Here is a 19,934-nt window from a genome sequence, read left to right as displayed (position 1 = left end):
GCAGAGCTAAAGATTTTCACTGGGAGTGGCCAGAGTGGACAGGAGTAGAAATGAGTATATCAGAGGGAGTTTGGAGACAAAGTCTAGGAGGCAATGCTGAGATGGTTCGGTCATGTGCAGAGGAAGGATAGTGGATATGCTTGACCAAGAATGCTGAATATGCTAGACAGGAGGAAAAGACCTCAGAGAAGATTCATGGATGAGGGGAAAGAGGACATGCAGGGGGTTGGTGTGACAGAGGACGCTGGGATAGGGGGAGATGGAGGCAGATGATTCAATGTGGTGACCACTAAAGGGAGGAAAAAAGAAATCTGAGAAGCTGGCAGCAATAAATATTTGACCTTTTAGCTTGGCGATGTGCCTTAATTAATAATTCATCACCAGACCAGAGCTACATTAATGAAAAAGAAAAACATTTAACAACAGGCCATTTATTGTGAGAGAGTAGGTATTAAACCATGAAATGTAGCCCTAGTTGTTATAATACATACAATTCCTGCAAGAAATGGCTCGTCTCAATGAAAAGTAGCTTCACAATCAAGCAACTACTGTTAGTTACTCTACTGTAACACTGAGGGTTGTGTGTGGCTCCAGGTCAGTATGCAGCATCAGTACAGTCATGCCTCTTGCAGGCTGACAGCCCCGTTCTTATCTATGAGTAGCAGCAGGTTTCTTTTTTTTTTTTCCTTTCTTTTATTTTTTAATTAAGTAAGTCAGTGGTCCTCGAGTCCGTGTAGTCTCACGGGAGTCAAGCTCAAAGGACTCTGTTGATGTTGATCAGGTGAGCGGACACACTCGTGTTCATTCGTCGCTGATAGGAGGAAGCCGCTTTTCTATGAATCGCTTGACATCCACCATTTCCTGTAAATACACAAAAAGATGCAAAAAGCATTTCAGACGGAACTCCACGGTCAAATGTGCCTTTTTTTTTTCTTATTCCCACCCTCACCTCTGGACACGCGCTGTGAGGTAGACCACGGTATGACTTGAAGGTAATGTTGGCAGGATTGATGAGACCTTTCATCTTCTCTGCTGTCTGGATGCCGAATGCGTAGGGAACCAGGGGATCGGCATCCCCGTGGCACTGCAGGACATGCATGTCCTTGTTAGCACTGTTGGCAGCCGCCTGAGAATAGAACAGATTAGGATTATTTTTATTATCTGATTATGAGTGAATGTGAGCTGGCTGTGGGATATCCCGGTAGTGTAATCCAATTGAAGGAGTAGTTTGCTAAAAAAATAAATAAATAAATTAAAAATTTGAAGCATTACATGTATATATATACAGTGCTTACTAAATGTATTAGACATCAACCCAAAGTAAAGTAAAACCCCACTCATATATGTGCTTATTATTAACCGGTCCAAAAGAAAATACTTGCATTCACAACTTTATGAAGTGTCAATTATCAAAAATTTTAAGAACTACAAATTTCAGGTGGATCTGTCTAAAAGCGTAGGTTGCACCCTCAGAAATGTTTCTACCTGAGGGAAGGATTTGTGGAGAGGAAGCCAGCAGCTGAGAGCGACCACACCGGCAAGTTTCTGTTGAGTCGTCAGAGCCGTGTAAAGAGACAACGCTCCACCCTGGGGGGAAAAAAAACCACACACAAAAAAAAAAATCATTCTCACAAAGATACTAAGCCTAACACCAACAGATTACAACTACACATCAACACAACCTCAGCTTGAGGACAGCACTTGATTAATCCACACTTGATTGATTTAAACAGTCCAGTTTTTATAGCAAAACCTAAGTGTGTGTCAGTTTTCATTGGATAAACGACTGAACAGACTTTTAAATCTATGGGATAATCCACAGGTGGGAGCTAACGGCCACATACCCAACTAAATAAATAATAAACAACTCCCAGTGCAAGTATGACAGCTCCAAGAAAACACAAGTAACTCATCTAAGTCAGAACGTTTGTGACACTACAGGCCTTTCTCACTGTTAGAGGATACAAATACAAAGAATGCGGTTGTAGAGGAAACATGACAAATACACTTCTTCATTAATACACATTTGTCAGTCAAATAAAGGGAATTCACATTTACATACAAGGCTCATTTAGCAGTGTCAAAACATGAGTATGTTTGCATGATTAAAGGCTCTAGTCCTCTTTTGTTCTTTTAAAATAATTTATTTGGAAATAAATTATTTGTATTTTAAGTGCCTAAAGTACATGAAAACAGTGCCTAGTTGTTTTTTCTGCTTTTCTTGCCTAAATTTAAGATGTGCCTGGACACAAAATACATCCATAATTTAAATCAAGTTAATCTTTTCAGTTATCGTGCTGTTTGATATCAAATGAAAGAAACAGATTAGCAAAAAAATAGTCCTGCGCATAAGCATAAGAACAAATTGTTCAATTTTTAGTTCGTTTTTGTATAGATTACACAAACAGTTATTAAGCTTTAGATACGGTACATGTGTTTAACCTATTTTCAGTCTATGTTAGATGGCTGCTGTTGTATTAACTGCTTACAGCATAATAATACACTATATAATAACTGCCTCCTACTATGGCTCCATGGCTTAGTTATGTACACATTCAACTAAAAGGAGACACAAATCCCTTTGGGGTTGCATCAGGAAGGGCATCCGGTGTAAAATATCAGCCAAATCAAACATAAGGAGTGACCCAATGTGGCGACCTTGTGCATGAGGGAGCAACCAAAAGTAGCTTTAATATTTCCTTGATAAGTGCTTACTATTAACGGACCCAAAGACGTGGTTCGTATGATTATACTCACCTTCCTCACTGCACATTTGCAGTTGAAAGAAAACATCACCTAGCATCAAGCGTTTTTTCAAGATTAAAGTTGTACGCAGCGACTGGTGCTGTTACTCCAGGTCGAAGGAGTACATATTTTATTAGAACTGAGTGTAGCTTTTTGTCTGCCTGGATAAATATGACTGAAAAGGAAGTGCTGTTCATATTCTTTTAGTGTTTCTCATGGCTGTGAATTTCTTTCCAACTTAACTTTAAAAATCTGTAAATATCTTGTACTTAAAACAAAAAAAATTAAATGCACAACTTTTCCACGTTTTTTCTCATCAATTTGACACATTTCTCTGGTAAATCTGCTGTTTTCTTCCTATGAAATCACCAGTTTTTCTCTCAATTTTCTCTTATGTAAGTAAACTTAAAAGAAAAATAATTTTCCGCAAGATGTTACCAGCCCTCACCCAGTGATTTTTTTTTTTTTTTTTTTTACTTTCAGTGGCAGTAATGCGCCATCATAACACTGCCTGTAAATCACACAAAAAAAAACAAGGTTATATAACATATCATTCCTGCACATCCCACACTTACCTGCGAAAATCCGCCCAGGATAATCCTGTGTGAAGGTATCCCATTCTTCACTTCTTGGTCTATCAAAGCTTTAACTGAAATGGAAACCCCTTATGTTTGAATATGACTAAAGAAAAGGCCTGAAAAGGATCAAAATCCTTCTTTCAACATACTGTTCTCTGACGCTCTCTTAATTCCAGCCTCGTCTTCATTTGCATTCGGGCTCAGCCCATAGATATCAAACCTGTAGAAAGGGAGCAGATACATGTGAGGCTCATCCGACATGCAACAGCCACACTCTCAATTGAAAAATGCTCCTTAACTGCGGCTTACCAAGAAGGCATGTTCATCCTCATGTTCAAAGTAACAGGCATGATGGGACTGTAATCAGTGGAAAAGAGTAACATTATGGCTTGCCCTAACTGCCCTACATGTGTCAACAGGTTTATACATTTTCACAGCCTTTAATACAGCATTCAAGTCTACTTAAAGCGCTTACGGACTTTCTGAAACTTTCCCAAAACCTGCTTTTCCTGTTATAACTGCTCTAAATACTTACGCATGTGGACAAATGTATTTCACATGTGGTATCCTGATGCCTGCGAAAGCTTCTGCCCAGCCATGTCTGTCATTTTGGACACAGTTATAGTTAAGGTGAAAGCAAAAGTGTCTTGGGTCCTAATGAACACCAATATTACACACAAGACGTAAACAAATCTCTCTACATACCCAGTGTCGCCAAGGCCATGCAGAAATATAACCTGTCAAAACAAACAACACCTATTCGCACATGCTGGTACAAACTAGGCTCTTTATTGTCTAATAACAGCTGCTTTTTTCACTAACATGTGAATGACCTGTGTCGCCTTGTTAACTCACCGCTGCAGTGGCTTTACGGGCAGCAGGCACAATGGCAGGTAAGGGCGCTGACATGTTATTGCCGCACATGCAGCGCTGAGGCAGCTGTTATGTCGGGAGAAGTTAGCTGTTCTTAGCTAATAACGGTGCCCTCCCCTTTGTTGTCAATCCGTGTCGAGATTTGTCCAACTCTGCCGTTCAAATATAAAACAGCTGAAGGACAAAATACCGACCGACCATGGAGGTCAAAGTATCGCTGCCCCCTGTCCCTGCTAGCAGTCGTCAATTTCTTCTTAGAAGTTGAAATGTGATGTTAAAAACAACCACACCGACGGTTAGGGTTCTACTCGCTAAAGACAGGCACGCTTCGTAGTCCCGCCCCCTCCGCGTTTTGATTGGATGTCGTTAGCGGCCCGATTACAAATGCACATCAGCCATTGGGTGAGCGAAATGTCGATGAGCGACTCTTTGAGGGCTGTTAAATCCTCCACAGCCCACTTCTGTATTTGAAAATTACAGATAATGTGACTGCACAGCTGAAGAAATACAATTCAAAATTTTATAAATAATGCTAATAAAAAAAGAAGAACCTTTACATATTTAAACATAAGCTACTTCCAAGAACAATGATGATCTGCAGAGCTGTGGTAACTAGATTGGATTGTTCCAGAAAACATCCAAAAGAGCCAATACAGATCTGGAAAAAAATGTTTTTGAGCGATGAAACCGAGGTGAATTTGTACCAGGATGATCACAACACAAAGTGTACCACATTATCTGCCAAGAATGGTGGGGGCAGTGTTATGTGTGGATATGTATGGCTGCCAGTGGAAATGGATCACTAGCGTTTATTGATGATGTAACTGCTGATAGAAGCAGCAGGATGAATTATGAAGTGTACAAATACTCTCTTCGCAGATTCAGCCAAATGCCGCAAAAGTGATTACTGATAACCCAAAGCAAGCTACAAAGGCAACTCAAGAGTTTTGTTTAGGTTTGAGTTTTAAGCAAAGAATACTCTTCGATAGTCAAGTCAGTCAACTGATCTCAACCCAACAGAGCATGCTTTTTGGCTATGAAATGGAACAACTGGATGCAGAAACATCCACAAACAAGTAGCAACTGAAAGTGGCTCTACATGTTTTGACTTGGAAGACTTTTTTTTCACACTGGATGCTATTCCTGATGCAACCCCAAGGTAATTTTTTCCTCCTCCCCAAGTCATTTTTCACTTTTTAGTCGTTGCACATATTGATTGTTTGATTTAAAATCCACAGTGGTGGTGTGCAGAGACAATACTACGGGAAAAGTTGTAAAAAAAAAAAATAATGGTGAATGTTGAATATTAGTAAGAATTCTGGCAACGTTTGGCTTTTGCTTGGGACATTTTCAAAATATGTTAATTAATGTTATCGTGAGCCAGACCATTTTGGCTGTTTTCTAAATAATAAAAATTGCATATTAACACGGATTATTTTGGAAAACAGGAGCGCCAAACCTCCCAAATCTTTTATTTTGAAACGTAACAGCGTCAACGAGAAATACTTCCGCTGCCGTCTTTGTCACGTGACCTCTATGCCCTTGGTTTGCTACCTTTGACATGTGAGCGACCGAAACATGTCTTTCCCTAAGAAACCAGGCGGTAAAGCACTGGATGTTTTGCAGAACCTCCCGCGGATAACCTTAGCGAACCTACGGCCTGAACCAGGAGCCCGGCAAACGGTAAGTTTTAATCTCTCGTAAATTTTGTAGCTATCTGTGGCTAACGCAGCTAATGTCAGCTAAAGTAATCCAGCGGAGATAGTTGTTCTCATGAGGTTATGTGCAAGCAAGAGGAGATGGTCCTAAATGCTCCTGTGTCGCAGGAGAAACGCCGGGGCAGAGGGCAGTATGGTGGCAACAGGAGCGGCAGAGGACACAAAGGAGAGCGGCAGAGAGGGAACCGACCTCGGCTGGGCTTCGAGGGGGGGCAGACCCCCTTTTACCTGGCCATACCAAAATACGGATTCAATGAAGGGCACAGGTAAAGGCGTCAAATGCCTTTTATCTGTGAAGCTAATCGATGAGTGCTTGCTTGAGTAAGAGGCACGCCGAATTTGCATAAATGACAGATGCACTTGGTTGCCATCAAGCTCGGATCAGAAAACACAAAGCTTTATTTATAACCTGTTTTATCTGTCAGTCAGTACACCTTATCTACACAGCACTACCCACACTGATCTCTTAATACCAGCATTAGAGTCATGCTGTGGTAGGTGGACTGCCATTTGTGAGTGCACACCTGGAGTGACTGGTCTGCCACTGGCACCTTGTTCTGTTCATAGATGAGAGCACAGACTCCACTGAAGAACATCAGGCCCTCATGCCACATTCATGGAGTCTGACAGCCAGAAATGTGCCTGAGCACCCTGCAGGAGGTCATTTTGTAGAGCATGGGCAATGCTGCTCCTCTCCTTCTTGCACAAAAGATCAAATTCTGCCCCATGTAATGTCCCATCCCCTTGTATGTCCTCCACAGTTTTGAAGGGAGGAGATATAAGGAGACTGTGGCGAGTGGCAGAGGAAACCTTCTCGCGATGTCACTTGCATATCTGTCATCTTGGAAGAGCTGGACTACCTGTGCAGCCTGAATGGACTGCAGTTACCATCTCATGCTGCCAGTAGCATTAAACAAAAGTTAGTCATGAGGGATAAGGAGAGAGCAAAGATGCAGGTGCACCTCGAATGAATTCACAGTGGTTTCCACTTCCTAACTAGACAGATTGATATCCCTGAAGTTTAACTCAGTTTGTGTTACGCTGCTATGATCGAGTGTTCCCTTCATTTTTCTGAGCAGTGCATATCGATTTGTACTTCTTCCTCCTCAGTCGCCGTCCGCAGTACCACCCTCTGACGCTAAAACGGCTGCAGTACCTGATCGATCTGGGCCGAGTCGACCCGACTCAGCCTATAGACCTGACCCAGCTCGTCAACGCCAGAGGAGTCACAATCCAGCCCCTGAAGCGCGACTATGGAGTCCAGCTTGTTGACGAGGTTTTTGATCTGTTCATCTGTTTCATAGAGATCAAATTAGGCAAAATTAGGAAGCTTGATTTGTCATCACAGCTGATTTTAAAATCATTTAACAATCATCTGAGGACAAACAGCTACTTCCTGGCGTATTTAGTGTCAACACAGAAACAAGACTTGAGAGACGTGATTATTGATGTTAAATAAATTATAAATGCTATGCTACAAACACCAGAGGATCTCCTTTCCATGGAAATTGAAAGTATAAGGTTTCTTAATGGATAACCTGTTCATTTCCTTTATCTGTTTTATGAGCAGAACATCTTAAATATTGATGAAATGTATTTTCTCTGTCATCAGTAGAGCCTGTGAGCTGAAGACTTTATGCATAGCTGCTGCAAGACAAATAAAACAATTTAAACAGCTTATAGTTTGACCAGCAAAGGTTTTATTCTTTAAGAATGGCTTCAAAATCACTGTGAGGTTATCCAATTGGTTAGAACTGAAGAATTTTAGTAGACATACCAGTAGGTGGCACCACATGACAGTGTTGTCACTGTGACAGTAACAGATTAAGATGCTGGTCTTGACTCCTCAGTATTTTTATTTAGGTTATTATTTTAGCCAGTTCTGACTAAAGCTCACGTGTTTGTCCTGTTCCAGGGTGCTGAGATTTTTGCTGCAAAAATCAACATTGAGGTTCAGAGAGCGACTGAAGGAGCCATAGCTGCTATTGAAAGGAACGGAGGGGTCATCACAACCAGTTTCTACGATCCCATAAGTCTCGGTAACTCATTAATGACTGATCTTATCCACTTGCCCAAGTCGATGTATTTTATTTATTATTTATTTTTAAAAAATTTTTAAAGTAAAAGGCCTGAAAATGTGCTCTCACTTTTTGCAGATATCCTCATCAAGCCTGTCCCATTTTTTGTCCGTGGGCAGCCGATCCCAAAGCGAATGTTGCCCGGGGAGAATATGCTCCCTTATTACACAAGTGCTGACAACCGGGGTTATTTGGCAGACCCGGACAAAATCCAGCAGGCCCGGCTAGCCCTGGCACAGAAGTATGGTTACATTCTGCCAGATATTTCAAAGGATGAACTGTATCACATGCTGGCCATGAGGAAGGATATACGACAGATCTTCTTTGGCCTTTCTCCAGGCTGGGTTGTTAACATGCCTGAGAAGAAGATCCTGAAACCAACTGATGAAAAACTGATGAAATATTACAGTTCGTAGGTGTTAGGAGAAAAATACTGTTTATTTACAGGGAGCTGGGGGTGTTGAAAGCGTTTTCATTTTGTATGGAAAACTGTAGTCTGTGTGTTGCCATTAAACTTTATGTTGAAAAATATATTTTTCACTGTATTATCTTTTATTAATACAGTTAAATGTAGTCGATTTTATGCCACAAACCGTATGAGGAGTACTACTCTGTGGCCAACATCTGACGGCCTCGTGTCCAAGCACGACCGTGGCCCGTGCTGCATGATGGAAGGAACGTGAACTGTAACAGGTGAGGGGGAAATAAGGAAAATAAGATAACTCAAAGAATGAAAACAGGAAACAGATGCCTGGTGATGTGTGTTACTTGTGAAATGGGTTGCCTAGGCCCTAGAAGGGGAGTTTGAAATTAGTCACAGGCAGCTGTATCCTGGTGTGGACGTTCAAAAGATCCCTCCCCCTCCCCCTGTTTTGGAACACAATCACAGGCAAAAAACATACATACAACCTTGCCTCTGTATGCTTTGGAGACATGAAAGCCGAATCAAGACATCATTCATATCTAATAAAACTCAAATGCATCCTGATGAGATTTCTATTTTGCCCCCTGTTCGCACTATAAATTAAGCCTGTGCCGGAGTGTAACCTCACTGGTTACAGCTTCATCGCATCTCTCCTGAGCTCACGATTACGCTCATGTTTATTTTTTTGGAGTCGAAATGGCACACTCCCTATAAATAACTTGGTATTTTGCACAGATATTGTCTTGAGGGAGGCTGCCATAGAATTTGTGCTGTTATAAAAACACTTTATCAAAGGAAGCATATGCCTGTGCGTGTGTGCACCACCACGAGCTTTGTGTTTGTCTTAAACCCACCCCCCACCCCCACTGCCACCTTAGTAAATGCAGGCAGATCTTAATTATGCAAGAATAGAAAAAGGACTGATGCAAAGTTTTCGTTAAGCGTTTAAAAAAAAAAAAGATAATTTTTCAGGTGAGCTTCAGTGAAATAGTAAATTTTCACCCCACGAGCCAAAGGTTTCACTTTGATGACTTTCCTTGTGGTTCCCTGAGTGTTTTCCTGAATCCTCAAGTATCCAATACGGCCGGTGGATACATACACAGCCGGCCCTGCCAGGAAAACCTGCCCAAATCCTTAAAGCATAATACTTTAAATAAATCACGCCACAGGAAAGAAACAGCACAATCATTGTTTATGGCAGAACTACAGCTCTTATCTTCAAAGCAGCAGATCCTTTTGAATTTGTATCAGGTCTCAGACGAGCAACAGAGAGAAAAGGAGCGAGCTAAACAATTTTTTTTTTGTTATGTGCAAAGAGGCACAAACATCAGCCCTGTGAGCGTGTGGCTGCCTGAAGGTTTGCACAGAAGAATGACAAAGTGGAATCAAGTATTTTCCTCAATCAGCTGGCTAAAAAGATTTGTTTCAGACTGGCGTTTTGTGTCTGGTTTCTGCTCCAAATAATCTAATGTCTGAGTCTAACCATTTCACACTGTTTAATTAAACATTCAGACATTGTTGTCGGTGCTGAGCACGGCAGATCGATTTGATTATCTGCTGCCTTGAATGAGCCGTTTAAGACAGACGCTGTGCATGGCTGTGTCTCGCAAGTCTCAGGCCAGTGTCAGATAATAATCAGGGCTAATTACAGTTAAATGCACGACTCCTTCTCCGCTGTGTGCCGGGCACAGGTGTGAGTTTCAAACTGTGGGACCGAGGACATCCAATGTCCAAAGCTCAGCTCTCTGGAAAGTAAAAGATGTCAACTCAGTTGTGCAATTAAGGCTCTTATCAGTGTAGGATACAATTCCTAATTTACAAAGAATGGAGCTGCTTCTGTGACGAGATCATAGCTTCGCCTCATTAGCCAGTCTCAGTCTGAGCAGCTCTGAATGACAGAAAAATGAAATGAAGTTAGAAAGCAGTTTAAGGAGGAAGGAGATAGACAGAGGAATTGGAGGCTGTGATTTAATACTGTGAACACAAGAGCACTGTTTAATTTACTCATTAGTGATTTTTTCTTACATTAATTAGTCACTTAGTGCAGAAAATAAAATAAGATTCGAAAATGCCACACACACACACATACACACAAGTCAACTGACAAGCAGAAGGCCTTTAAAAAGGCTTCCTCTAAAACATTAAATAATTTCCTCCTTTGCACTTTTTACAAGACAGTTTGTCCCATAAAAAATTATATTACTGGATTTTTATTCATGCTGTTTGTGCTTTTGCCGTACTCTCAGTTACACGGTGAAGTGCATGTCCTCTTTCATTAAAATCTTCACATTTCTAGATGCTGAAATAGCACTTTTTCTCCTTTTTCGGCACACTTGGGCGACAAAGTCTGCAGTTGCTACTTAAAGTAGTGCAGAAATTCTTCAACTTCCGTGGCCTCGCCTGGACACTCTGAACCACCCGGGCTCCCGAGTTTGTCTGAGCTGTGTTTGAAGTCTGGATGAGCTCTGCTTATTATCTCTGCTCAGAGGTGGGGGCATCATTGTGCTCTGTTAATGAGGCCACATTAAGCCTGTCTACACCAGGGGGCATGTAATCCTCTCAGCTGACTTGACGTTGGGCCAGCCGGGCAGGGCGCTGTTTACACGGGGAGTGTGGAGGCTGACGCTCGGGACCCTGCAGGCCTCATCTGCTGTTGAATTTGCTCAAACATGCGATTGAGAAGTGAAGCTGGAGGCGGGGGAACCAGACCACTGCATAGAATGGTGTCTGAGACTTGACAGAGTATATCTCAAGCTGGCCTGCTGTGCCCATACAATACTTCAACAATGCAATATAGCTTCTCGCCGCGAAGATCACGGTCACCTGAGACAACACTATCATATCCTCTTCACACCTTCCAGCTATAAAACAATGCAGCTCTTTATGAATGAGGCACTGTAAGGAAAGTCAATGGGATGACAGTGAAGCCGAGGCAGAATACAGTGCTGCAGTGTCAGAGGTCAAGACACGGGCCTCCTGCATTGCACCTCTGTGGCTTTGATCAGATTTCTCCTTTGGACAGAAGCCCGAAGAAAGCGTCTCCATGTCAGCAAACTTAAATCACTTTATATCCATAGTACAAGAAGAGCATGGGTGTTGGAGCACCTTCAGAGACGGAAAACTAGAGCCCACAAGCGGAAAACCACAAAACCAAATGAGTGCATGCTCCACATCTAGTAAATATCCAACCAAGGCATTGTCCAGCGTTTCCAAGAGCCTGCTGGCCTGTCCCTTCATAAGGTTCCTACAGGTCCTGACTGCACAGCTCTACCTGTGCCAGCCTGATCATCACTGATCCAAAGTGGAGAAGGAGAGGAGTGTCCCATATATGAGTTCTGTCCAATACAATGGCACATTGTGATCAGAAAGCCACAGAGAACAATCCCTATTCAGAAAGCATAGTGCCCATTCAGTGGCAGCTCGCTGCTTGTTTGGCTATGATACAATGCACTGATACCCTACTGTCACCTCATAGATTAGGATTCATTAATAAAGCCAAACATAAAGGACTTTTAACACGTTTTCAAACATTTTTCAGCAAAGGAAAGCCCTGCTGGTGGTGGAGTTTGGAGTGGGTTATACAATAAAAGGACACACACACAGAGAGAGGTTGTCTAATATTTAGCCCTCTCAGTTCGCGCTGATAGTCAGCCGAAACTAACATTATTGTATTCACGCTGCGCCATTCAAGGTAATTGATTAAATCCATTAGCGCATTTCACAGCACGTTGGAGCATGCGTCCCGCTCTACCCCGCGGATGTGGATTCAACCTATAATTCTGACAAGCTGTGAAACAAGGACACCCCCACCTCCCCCACCACCAAATCACCAGTTATTCTGACGAGTAATTCGACTTTAAATCTGACATATAACCTCCACATTTGTCATGGGTTTTTTTATTGGTTTCTTTACCAAAGCTACATACCAGCTTATCAGTTTCGACTCTTAGTTTTATATTTGGTCGCCAATAGTGGGAACACGGTTGAAACAACTCACCTTAATTACGTCTATTATTGAGTTTGCCTGCGTGACACATTATTGATTTTCTTAAAGATCTCCATTTCACCTGATTGACTGCGACGTTAAAACAAAGTCCAAAGCAAAAGCAAATAAAAAAACCTCCTATTACGGGCTCATTTCGAGGCCCTTTAAAGTGGGGACTTGTGTTTTCAATATGTGTATTCTAGCAGAACTCGCCTTAAGATCAGTGCAAACCCTTGTGTATTAACCCTCTGTACTTTAAACAGCACCGTAGAACATTTACACTTTAAAGTTGCGCGTAAGTGACTCTGCTAAGTAGATAATGCAGAGCAGGTGCAGGTCTCACGGATGCACAGTATATTGCAGACTGGTCAAAGGAGCTTGCAAAGAAAAGCGTCTGGACTTCTTTAAGTTACTTGAAGACGTTTCACCTCTCATCCGAGAAGCTTCTTCAGTTCAAATGGTGGAGAGTCAGGACCGCAGACAGACATATATTGCAGACTCAAAGTTGCAAATGTCTGCATAATGCACCCATTGTCTGTCTAATGCATGCCGTCAGTTGCAAAGACAGACATTCATGGAAACCGTAAAGGGGAAGCTAGCACCTGTAATGGCATCCAATTGCATTACAGAGGGAGCGCGAGCCTCCCGGGTTTCTGGGCTGGTCATTTCTATTCATTTAAAGTCACTTTTATCCCATTGTGTTTGTAAATGACTGCTGCTATCACTATAATGTCATTGCGTGGACTTAATTGGTGGCTATTTCCTTTTTTGTGTGTTATTGTAAAGAAACTGCGGTCCTGACAGTTTTCTTCGTTTACAAACTGTATAAAGTGTGAAGGAAAGCTTTAATATTCGCAGCAAATTAAATAAAATCTGTTCGTGTGTGTGTGTTGGAATTAAATTAGGATAAAACTTTGTAAAGAAGGTGGCACAGACAGTTTGAGCTGGAATTGGAGAGCGATGCGCCAACTGCAGTTTCTGTGCGTCTGAATGTCTGAGGATTTCAATCCACTTTTTTTCGGGGAGCCAGTCAGCCTGTCCCACTGTTTATTTCATCTTTTTGCTGAGACCGATAAGGTCGGGCAATTTCTCCTTCTTGCTGTCCCGCATAATGGCTCATCATGGGTCTTTGTGTGGGCCTATCAACGCTTTTCTCTGTGTGCGTGTTCGCAAACATTTGCGAGCAGTAATCGCGTTATAAACGCGCCTTGATCACGTTTGATTCAGTTGTGTAAAATGAACTTTGATAAAGACAGTGGATGGCCGATAAGAGCTGAAAGACACAGTGTAATTAGTAACCAGCCTTGCCTCCTGAAAACTTTTGATGTGGGCTCATCAATTCCTACCCTGGCCCTCAGGCACTATTGATCAAAAGGCGTGATTTGGTTTTACTAATGGGGGTTTAATAGGTGGGTCAGAGGTAAAAACAACAAGGTGTGTGTGTGTGTGTGTGTGTGTGTGTGTGTGTGTGTGTTTGTGTGTCTGTTTTGTCCATTTAAAGAGCGCAAAGCTCACGTGTTTGTATCTGAGTATGTTAACAAGTCTTAAACCTTTTTTGATTATGTAGAAGATATAAAAGTGTCACGTTTTCACCTCACAAACATAAATCCTGTCCCAGTGCAGAACCTCCATTGTGTCATCTACACGTGGATAAAGACACAAATTACGTTGACTTTGAGTTTATTCCGTTTGACAATAAAACGGGTGAAACTTTATTTTTCTAATTAGATTAAAAAAACTGTGGGGTATAGACAGACTCTACACGGACCCCAATCTGAAGTTTCGTAAAATCGTTGATTGGGTCGCGGGGTCACAGACCTGAGAACACACCTGGAATTCACACCTTAAATCCACTCCTCCTGGCCTCCCATTGGAGGAGCGCCCACATATATAACTCTTCATCATCAGGAGGATGACAGCCAGCAACAGAGCCATCTGCAAACATGTACTTCGGTCAGGACCCCGCAGATTTCCAGTTCTGCAGCTCCGTTTCGTGCAGCGAAGAGTTGCCAATCGCAGACGGAGACCAGATGGCCCAGGTGTGTTCCCCGAGTTCAGGGCCTTCCAGCCCGCTTTCGGCGAACTCGGACTCCAGCTGCACCAGCCCCGAACCCAAATCTGCTGCGGCACAGCAGAGGGTCAGGAGGCCCCTGAACGCCTTCATTATCTGGACCAAAGAGGAGCGCCGGCGACTGGCACAGCTCAACCCAGACCTGGAAAACACCGACCTGAGCAAAATACTAGGTAAAATAATAATCTGTGTCTTTTGTTTCTTAAATAACACAACATGTTTCAGATATGGCCTCAAACCAGGATTTTATTTTATTAGTCAAAGGTCAGTTTTATCAAGCTAGTCAATGTATAGAGCTCTACTGCTGTGTTATTCTGCAGGGAAAGCCTGGAAAGCCATGTCCTTGGCTGAAAAACGTCCCTACATGAAGGAAGCTGAGCGTCTAAGAGTGCAGCACACCATTGACTATCCTAACTACAAGTACAAGCCACGCAGGAGGAAGCAGTTTAAGAAAAGCCCAAAGACTCCAGAAGCATCGACACCTTCATTATGCAGCTCAGGCTTCAGACCTCCCTACAACCTCACCTACCTGCTCCAGAATCACCAGCAGCCTTTCCAAAATGCACACACCTTCCCAAACTCCTCAGCTAACTACACCTCTTGTCACAGCAGCTATGCAAACACCCCTGACTTCCCAGACCAAGGAAAAGAAGCCACAGCCGCAAATAATCCTATCATATACTCAAACCCTCCTGTGTACGCTGCACAGGCTAAAGGGTATTTTGACCCTCAGCAGGGCCACATCCAGGAAGGTTTCTCCAGTCCTGCAGCTCCCATTGGGAATCAGAGGGAGTTCAGGGTCTATGGAGGCCCCCAGTGCCTTCCTGGGCCATCCCTGGAGTTCTACTTAGAAAGGGTTAAGGCTGATATGCTGTATGATCTGGATCGCAGCGAGTTTGAACAGTACCTGGGTCCAAGCCCCCAGAGGCCCGAGTCAGTGGATCCCGGCAGTTACTAAGAGCAAAGCAGCCACATACCCAGACGCTTGCTCTCATGAAACAGTTCAGAATGGCATATTTATTTAAATTATATTATATATCGTAGATCTTGAGTGTGTTGTCCTTCCATGTCATGTCATTAAAAATATAATGGAAATAATAATTAACAAATTCATTTTAATGATCATGTTGTTGTTGAGATCTTAAATTGAAAACGGTGATAGAAAACTATGATTATTTTTAATTAATTTAAACTAAAATAATCAATGTCAGTAACTTGAGGAATGAATCCTGCAGATTTTGTTAAAATCCATGCTGGTAAATAAACTTTGTGCTTTTTGGCATTTTTTAATGTCTTTATTTTATTAAATAAACACAAACATTTTTGGCTTGTACATATTCTCCACTGAGCCTTTTATAATGAAGATCAAATGGTTCAATCAATCAATCTTTATTTATAAAGCACTTTTCATACAAAAATGTAGCACAAAGTGCTTTACATGGTTAAAAGCAGCCCACCCCGCCCTCCAACTCACTCCCCACACTCTCATTAACATAAACGATCATGGATACATACCCCCCACCCACCCCCCACACACACACACACACAAACACACTTAAAGAGTAAAATTGGGCTGGGCACACATGAGCCAGGTGAGGAAACGGTTCAATGATAGTATTATTTGTCCGAGGTTTTAAAGTGGCCACGGTGTTGTTTTGCAACCTTGCAACTTTTTACTGTGAGTTTTCCTCTTTATAATTCTTAATCAGCATTTAAAGGTTAATTAAATGATTAATAATGGTTTATAAAGCACATGTAAGCGTTAGTCACAGCAGAAACTGGTGTACAAGCAGATAACAAACTATTTTAAATATCTGTAACATTAAACTGTGTCAGAGCTATACTGGCCAGCCTCTGGCAGTCTGTTGACACACTGTTTTATCTCTCTCCACATGTCTTTCATGGCTGAGCGAAGGAAGTAGGGTGGGCGGCGGGGCCATAAACTTCCCAACTTCCTGTTTCATTTTAAAACATTTCACAAAGGCTCTAAAAATATGCCCCAAAAATCGACATATCTCCAAACTCATATGACTTTGGCTGCCAAATGTTTACCCATTTAGGAAAATGTTTACTTCCCGTCCCATATTTTGTGTGTCAGAGCCTCGAGGTTGAACTCTGTGCTGGATGAATGTGAGGGGACAGAGGCCTGAAGTCTCCAACAAACAAACAAAAACATGTCCGAGACCACACGATTGAAACCTGAAATCTCCAGAAACTAAAAGTACTTCAACAAGGAGAGCTCTTTAAAAGGAATGGGCCGATAAGGAATGTCTAGACCCCCCAGAGTCTAGACAATGGTGGTGGAGATGAAGATGGAGGCTTAAATGGAGACTGACTGATGAGGGAGAGGCAGAGATGGGGAGGAGGTGGGTTGCATGAAGGCGTCTGCAAGAGAGAATGACAGATGTGCAGTGAGATTTAATGTACGGGAAGTGAAGGCTGATTGCTTTGAAGAAGAAAGATGATACCAGTGATGTCACAATCAGCTTGACAGCATGAGAAAGTGGAAGTGATGTAAAGTTAGATTAGACTTATGCATAAGCTTCATCTGTACGCATGTTACTACTTAGCACTTCTTTTCAGTGTTTCAAAACAATTATCCAACCAAAAATTATGTGTAAACTCTTGTGCTGCACCGCTTTCACATAATAAACATGTAATAGGTCACGAGGCGTCACGTGAGCCTGGTTTGGAGGGAAGAGGGATGAAAATGTTGTGTGGTTGCAGCCGTGGTTCCTCATTAAGCTTGCTACCTGGTCGCTGTAGTTGTTAGACTATTGGATCACTGGCAAAACTTATTATAAGACTTTGACAGATTCTCAAGTGTTAATCATCTTGATTTGACAGGTAACTACTCACTTTGAAGACATTGAAAACATTTATTTACACGTGAAAATAGTCAACTTTTGCAAAATATTATTGCAAAAATAATATAAAGGTATCTATTTATTTTCTGCTGCCTGTAAAGGTCATTGTTGCAGAACGGATTGGAGCCTCTTCCAGCTGTGACAGGAGTGAGACACGTGAAACACGCTGGATGGACTCCCAGTTTATTTATAAAATGCTCCTCGACTCCACTGAAACTTAACTCCAAAGCAAATATATTCTTACCTGCTCCTTGAAAATGTCCTGGCTCTGAAACCTATAGTGTATTTGAGGATGTTTTTGCAGCAAAAAGCTTCAACATAGTACTAAAGGTGGCCCTAACAAGCTAAGTACAACCAATACTTCCTTACTTAAATGTGCCTGGCTAAAAGGGATCTGCATAAGGAAACATCATGAGTCAGTGAAAAGGACAAGAAATCTTAAAAGAGTTGGAAGGAAATGGATGAGCACAGAGGTCGAGGGAAGGACGACCCGTTCTGGAGGAGAGAGCAGAAGAGCTGATTGGGAAAATGAAGATCTAGTGCTAGAGTCCACCCGCCACCTGAATGAGAGGAAGAAATCTGACGTCAGTTCAACTCCCATGACAATATTACAAAACAACACGGCAAGGCGAAATGCAGAAAAACACGGTAGCGCACAAACATTCGGTGCAAGAACGGTCCATTAATGCGACAATAAAATCTACCCTCAGCCCCTATTTTCCCTCTTAAGTTAACTTGAACTTGGAGCTGGTGGTGCAGCATGTTTTTCTCAAACTTTGGCCCCTCAGCAACAATTAATGAGCAGTTGCAGGAACTTCCTGAAGGAAAAACAACTGGATGATATCAGTGTTTCAGGTGAAAATATCATCAACAATAAACAGCGGTGGAAATGTCAGATGGGCAATTCAGATATCTTTGTTAGTTTTATGAAACTTAAATATTTACAGGCCTCTGTTTTATCAGGTTTCTGATTTATTAGAGTGAAAGTATTTTTTTTTAATCATCTTTAAACCTGAATTAAAGTGAGATCATCACCTACATCGAGCTTTAATTCTCACATGTGACAAAGACCGCAACGAATATGTGAAGTATTCACAGATTACAAAAGTCTCAGGTCTGAATTTCTGGACCATCTGCAAAATATTTTATGTCATCTTCTTCCCCGGGTATTTTTGCATCTGGATTGCGCCGGTAGGCTTACAGAAGCGTACTGGGAGTTTATCACCGGTGAAAAATGTGAGGAATCTCGAAATGTCAAACATGCTGTAATTCAGCAAAAGCATTCCTCGACCATAAAATAGTATCCGCGTCAGAGATTAAATATGTAATCTCTGCATGTTCAATATTGACACAGAAATAGCTGGGGTTTATATTAAACCTAAAAAGAGATCTGTGTTCACGAACGCGTGGAATTCTTGAGATTTTGTGAGCTATGATTAGCTTTTTTTCTCGTCTCACCTTCTACACGGGGGTTGTCAATAGTTTCCTGCCCTCGGTGCAGTTTGGATTAAGTTGAGGCTGCTTTCTGCAGATAATGCTCATCCGAGTATTATCCTGCAGGGACGTCTGCTCTGTGCGGAGCAGAGTGAGGAAACTCAAACAGGAAGAGCCGTGAAGTGAGACACTCAACAGTTTTTTTTAAATCCTAAAGAAATAATAAAGGCTTCGTCATTTCCCCCCTCTGCAACTGCAACAACATGTAGTCCAATAACATGACATTTCAGGCAGTACAGAAGAGTTTCCAGCTGAATTTAATGTGTTTGTCTGTTCACCTCATTATGATCCAGTCTAATGAAGCCTAACTGGGCCCATCAGATAACCTCACCAGAGCAGTCCTGATAGAAGGGCTTTTCACCAGCATGTCTAACAGGTTTGCATCCTCAGTAGTTGTGCTCACAGGCAGGATCAAGACCCTGGTCACCTTCAAGTAGACCAGCACACGAGCGGGATTTACTGCAGGCCGGAAGCTGAATGCAAAAATAAAACAATAACGCTACACCTCTAACTATGCCCCTATTGTATTATACTGACAAACGACAAACAACAGAGAGAACATGTTTAAAATATGTCTACATAAAACCAAAACGATCCTCATGAGAGGATATATACTCACCTCCCAGCTTAGTTGGAAGTCCTTTTTCCTACAGAACTAATGGCACAGATTCAGCAAGGTGCTGGAAACACTGTTAATGATGATGATAGCGTCGCACAGATGCTGCAGATTTGTCCACTCCACAGTCATGACAATAATCTGCTGTTCTACTGCATTATGCATTGAGATCTGGTGACTTTGGAGGCTATTTGAGTACGCTGAACTCATTTTCATGTTCAAGAATGAGATCCTTTAAGCTTTGTGACATGGTGTTTTATCCTGCAGGAGGCAGCCATCAGAAGATGGGTACACATTTGTCCAGTTCACTGCTGTCCAGTTTTGGAGAGCCCATGAGTTTTCTGTTCTTGGGCTGACAGGAGTGGCACTCAGTGTGGTCTTCTGCAGCAAGTTGAAATGTGTTATAAACCCATACCTTAATTTTAACAAGTAAATATTTGAGTTACTGTTACCTTCATATCAATTCAAAGTAGTCTGGCCACTTT

At 42.1% G+C, this 19,934-nt stretch overlaps 3 protein-coding genes across 3 annotated transcripts; 2 read left to right on the top strand and 1 right to left on the bottom strand.

Moving 5' to 3' along the window:
• Positions 1–415: 415 nt before the first annotated feature.
• On the bottom strand, positions 416–4,534 carry lypla1 (lysophospholipase 1). The gene is made up of 9 exons (XM_085286926.1): positions 4,179–4,534; positions 4,029–4,060; positions 3,859–3,924; positions 3,633–3,680; positions 3,473–3,543; positions 3,321–3,394; positions 1,486–1,587; positions 950–1,126; positions 416–861 (listed from the first exon to the last, which is right to left on the bottom strand). The coding sequence occupies exons 1-9, from the start codon at positions 4,245–4,247 to the stop codon at positions 802–804; spliced, it is 699 nt and encodes a 232-aa protein (XP_085143052.1). The 5' UTR covers positions 4,248–4,534; the 3' UTR covers positions 416–801.
• Positions 4,535–5,699: 1,165 nt separating this feature from the next.
• On the top strand, positions 5,700–8,523 carry mrpl15 (mitochondrial ribosomal protein L15). Its single transcript, XM_085286925.1, has 5 exons — positions 5,700–5,879; positions 6,023–6,180; positions 7,025–7,190; positions 7,830–7,953; positions 8,071–8,523. Exons 1-5 carry the CDS (start codon positions 5,775–5,777, stop codon positions 8,406–8,408), a joined length of 891 nt encoding a protein of 296 aa, XP_085143051.1. The 5' UTR covers positions 5,700–5,774; the 3' UTR covers positions 8,409–8,523.
• A 5,808-nt stretch (positions 8,524–14,331) lies between these two features.
• On the top strand, positions 14,332–15,698 carry sox32 (SRY-box transcription factor 32). Its single transcript, XM_085285953.1, has 2 exons — positions 14,332–14,645; positions 14,793–15,698. Exons 1-2 carry the CDS (start codon positions 14,345–14,347, stop codon positions 15,428–15,430), a joined length of 939 nt encoding a protein of 312 aa, XP_085142079.1. The 5' UTR covers positions 14,332–14,344; the 3' UTR covers positions 15,431–15,698.
• Positions 15,699–19,934: the final 4,236 nt, after the last annotated feature.

This window comes from Mchenga conophoros, linkage group LG9, assembly GCF_057382185.1.
Source record: "Mchenga conophoros isolate Kocher_MC1m ecotype Shallow Benthic linkage group LG9, M_conophoros_male_GT1.1, whole genome shotgun sequence".
NCBI classification, from domain to species: domain Eukaryota; kingdom Metazoa; phylum Chordata; class Actinopteri; order Cichliformes; family Cichlidae; genus Mchenga; species Mchenga conophoros.
This window is presented reverse-complemented; position numbering and strand designations above follow the sequence as displayed.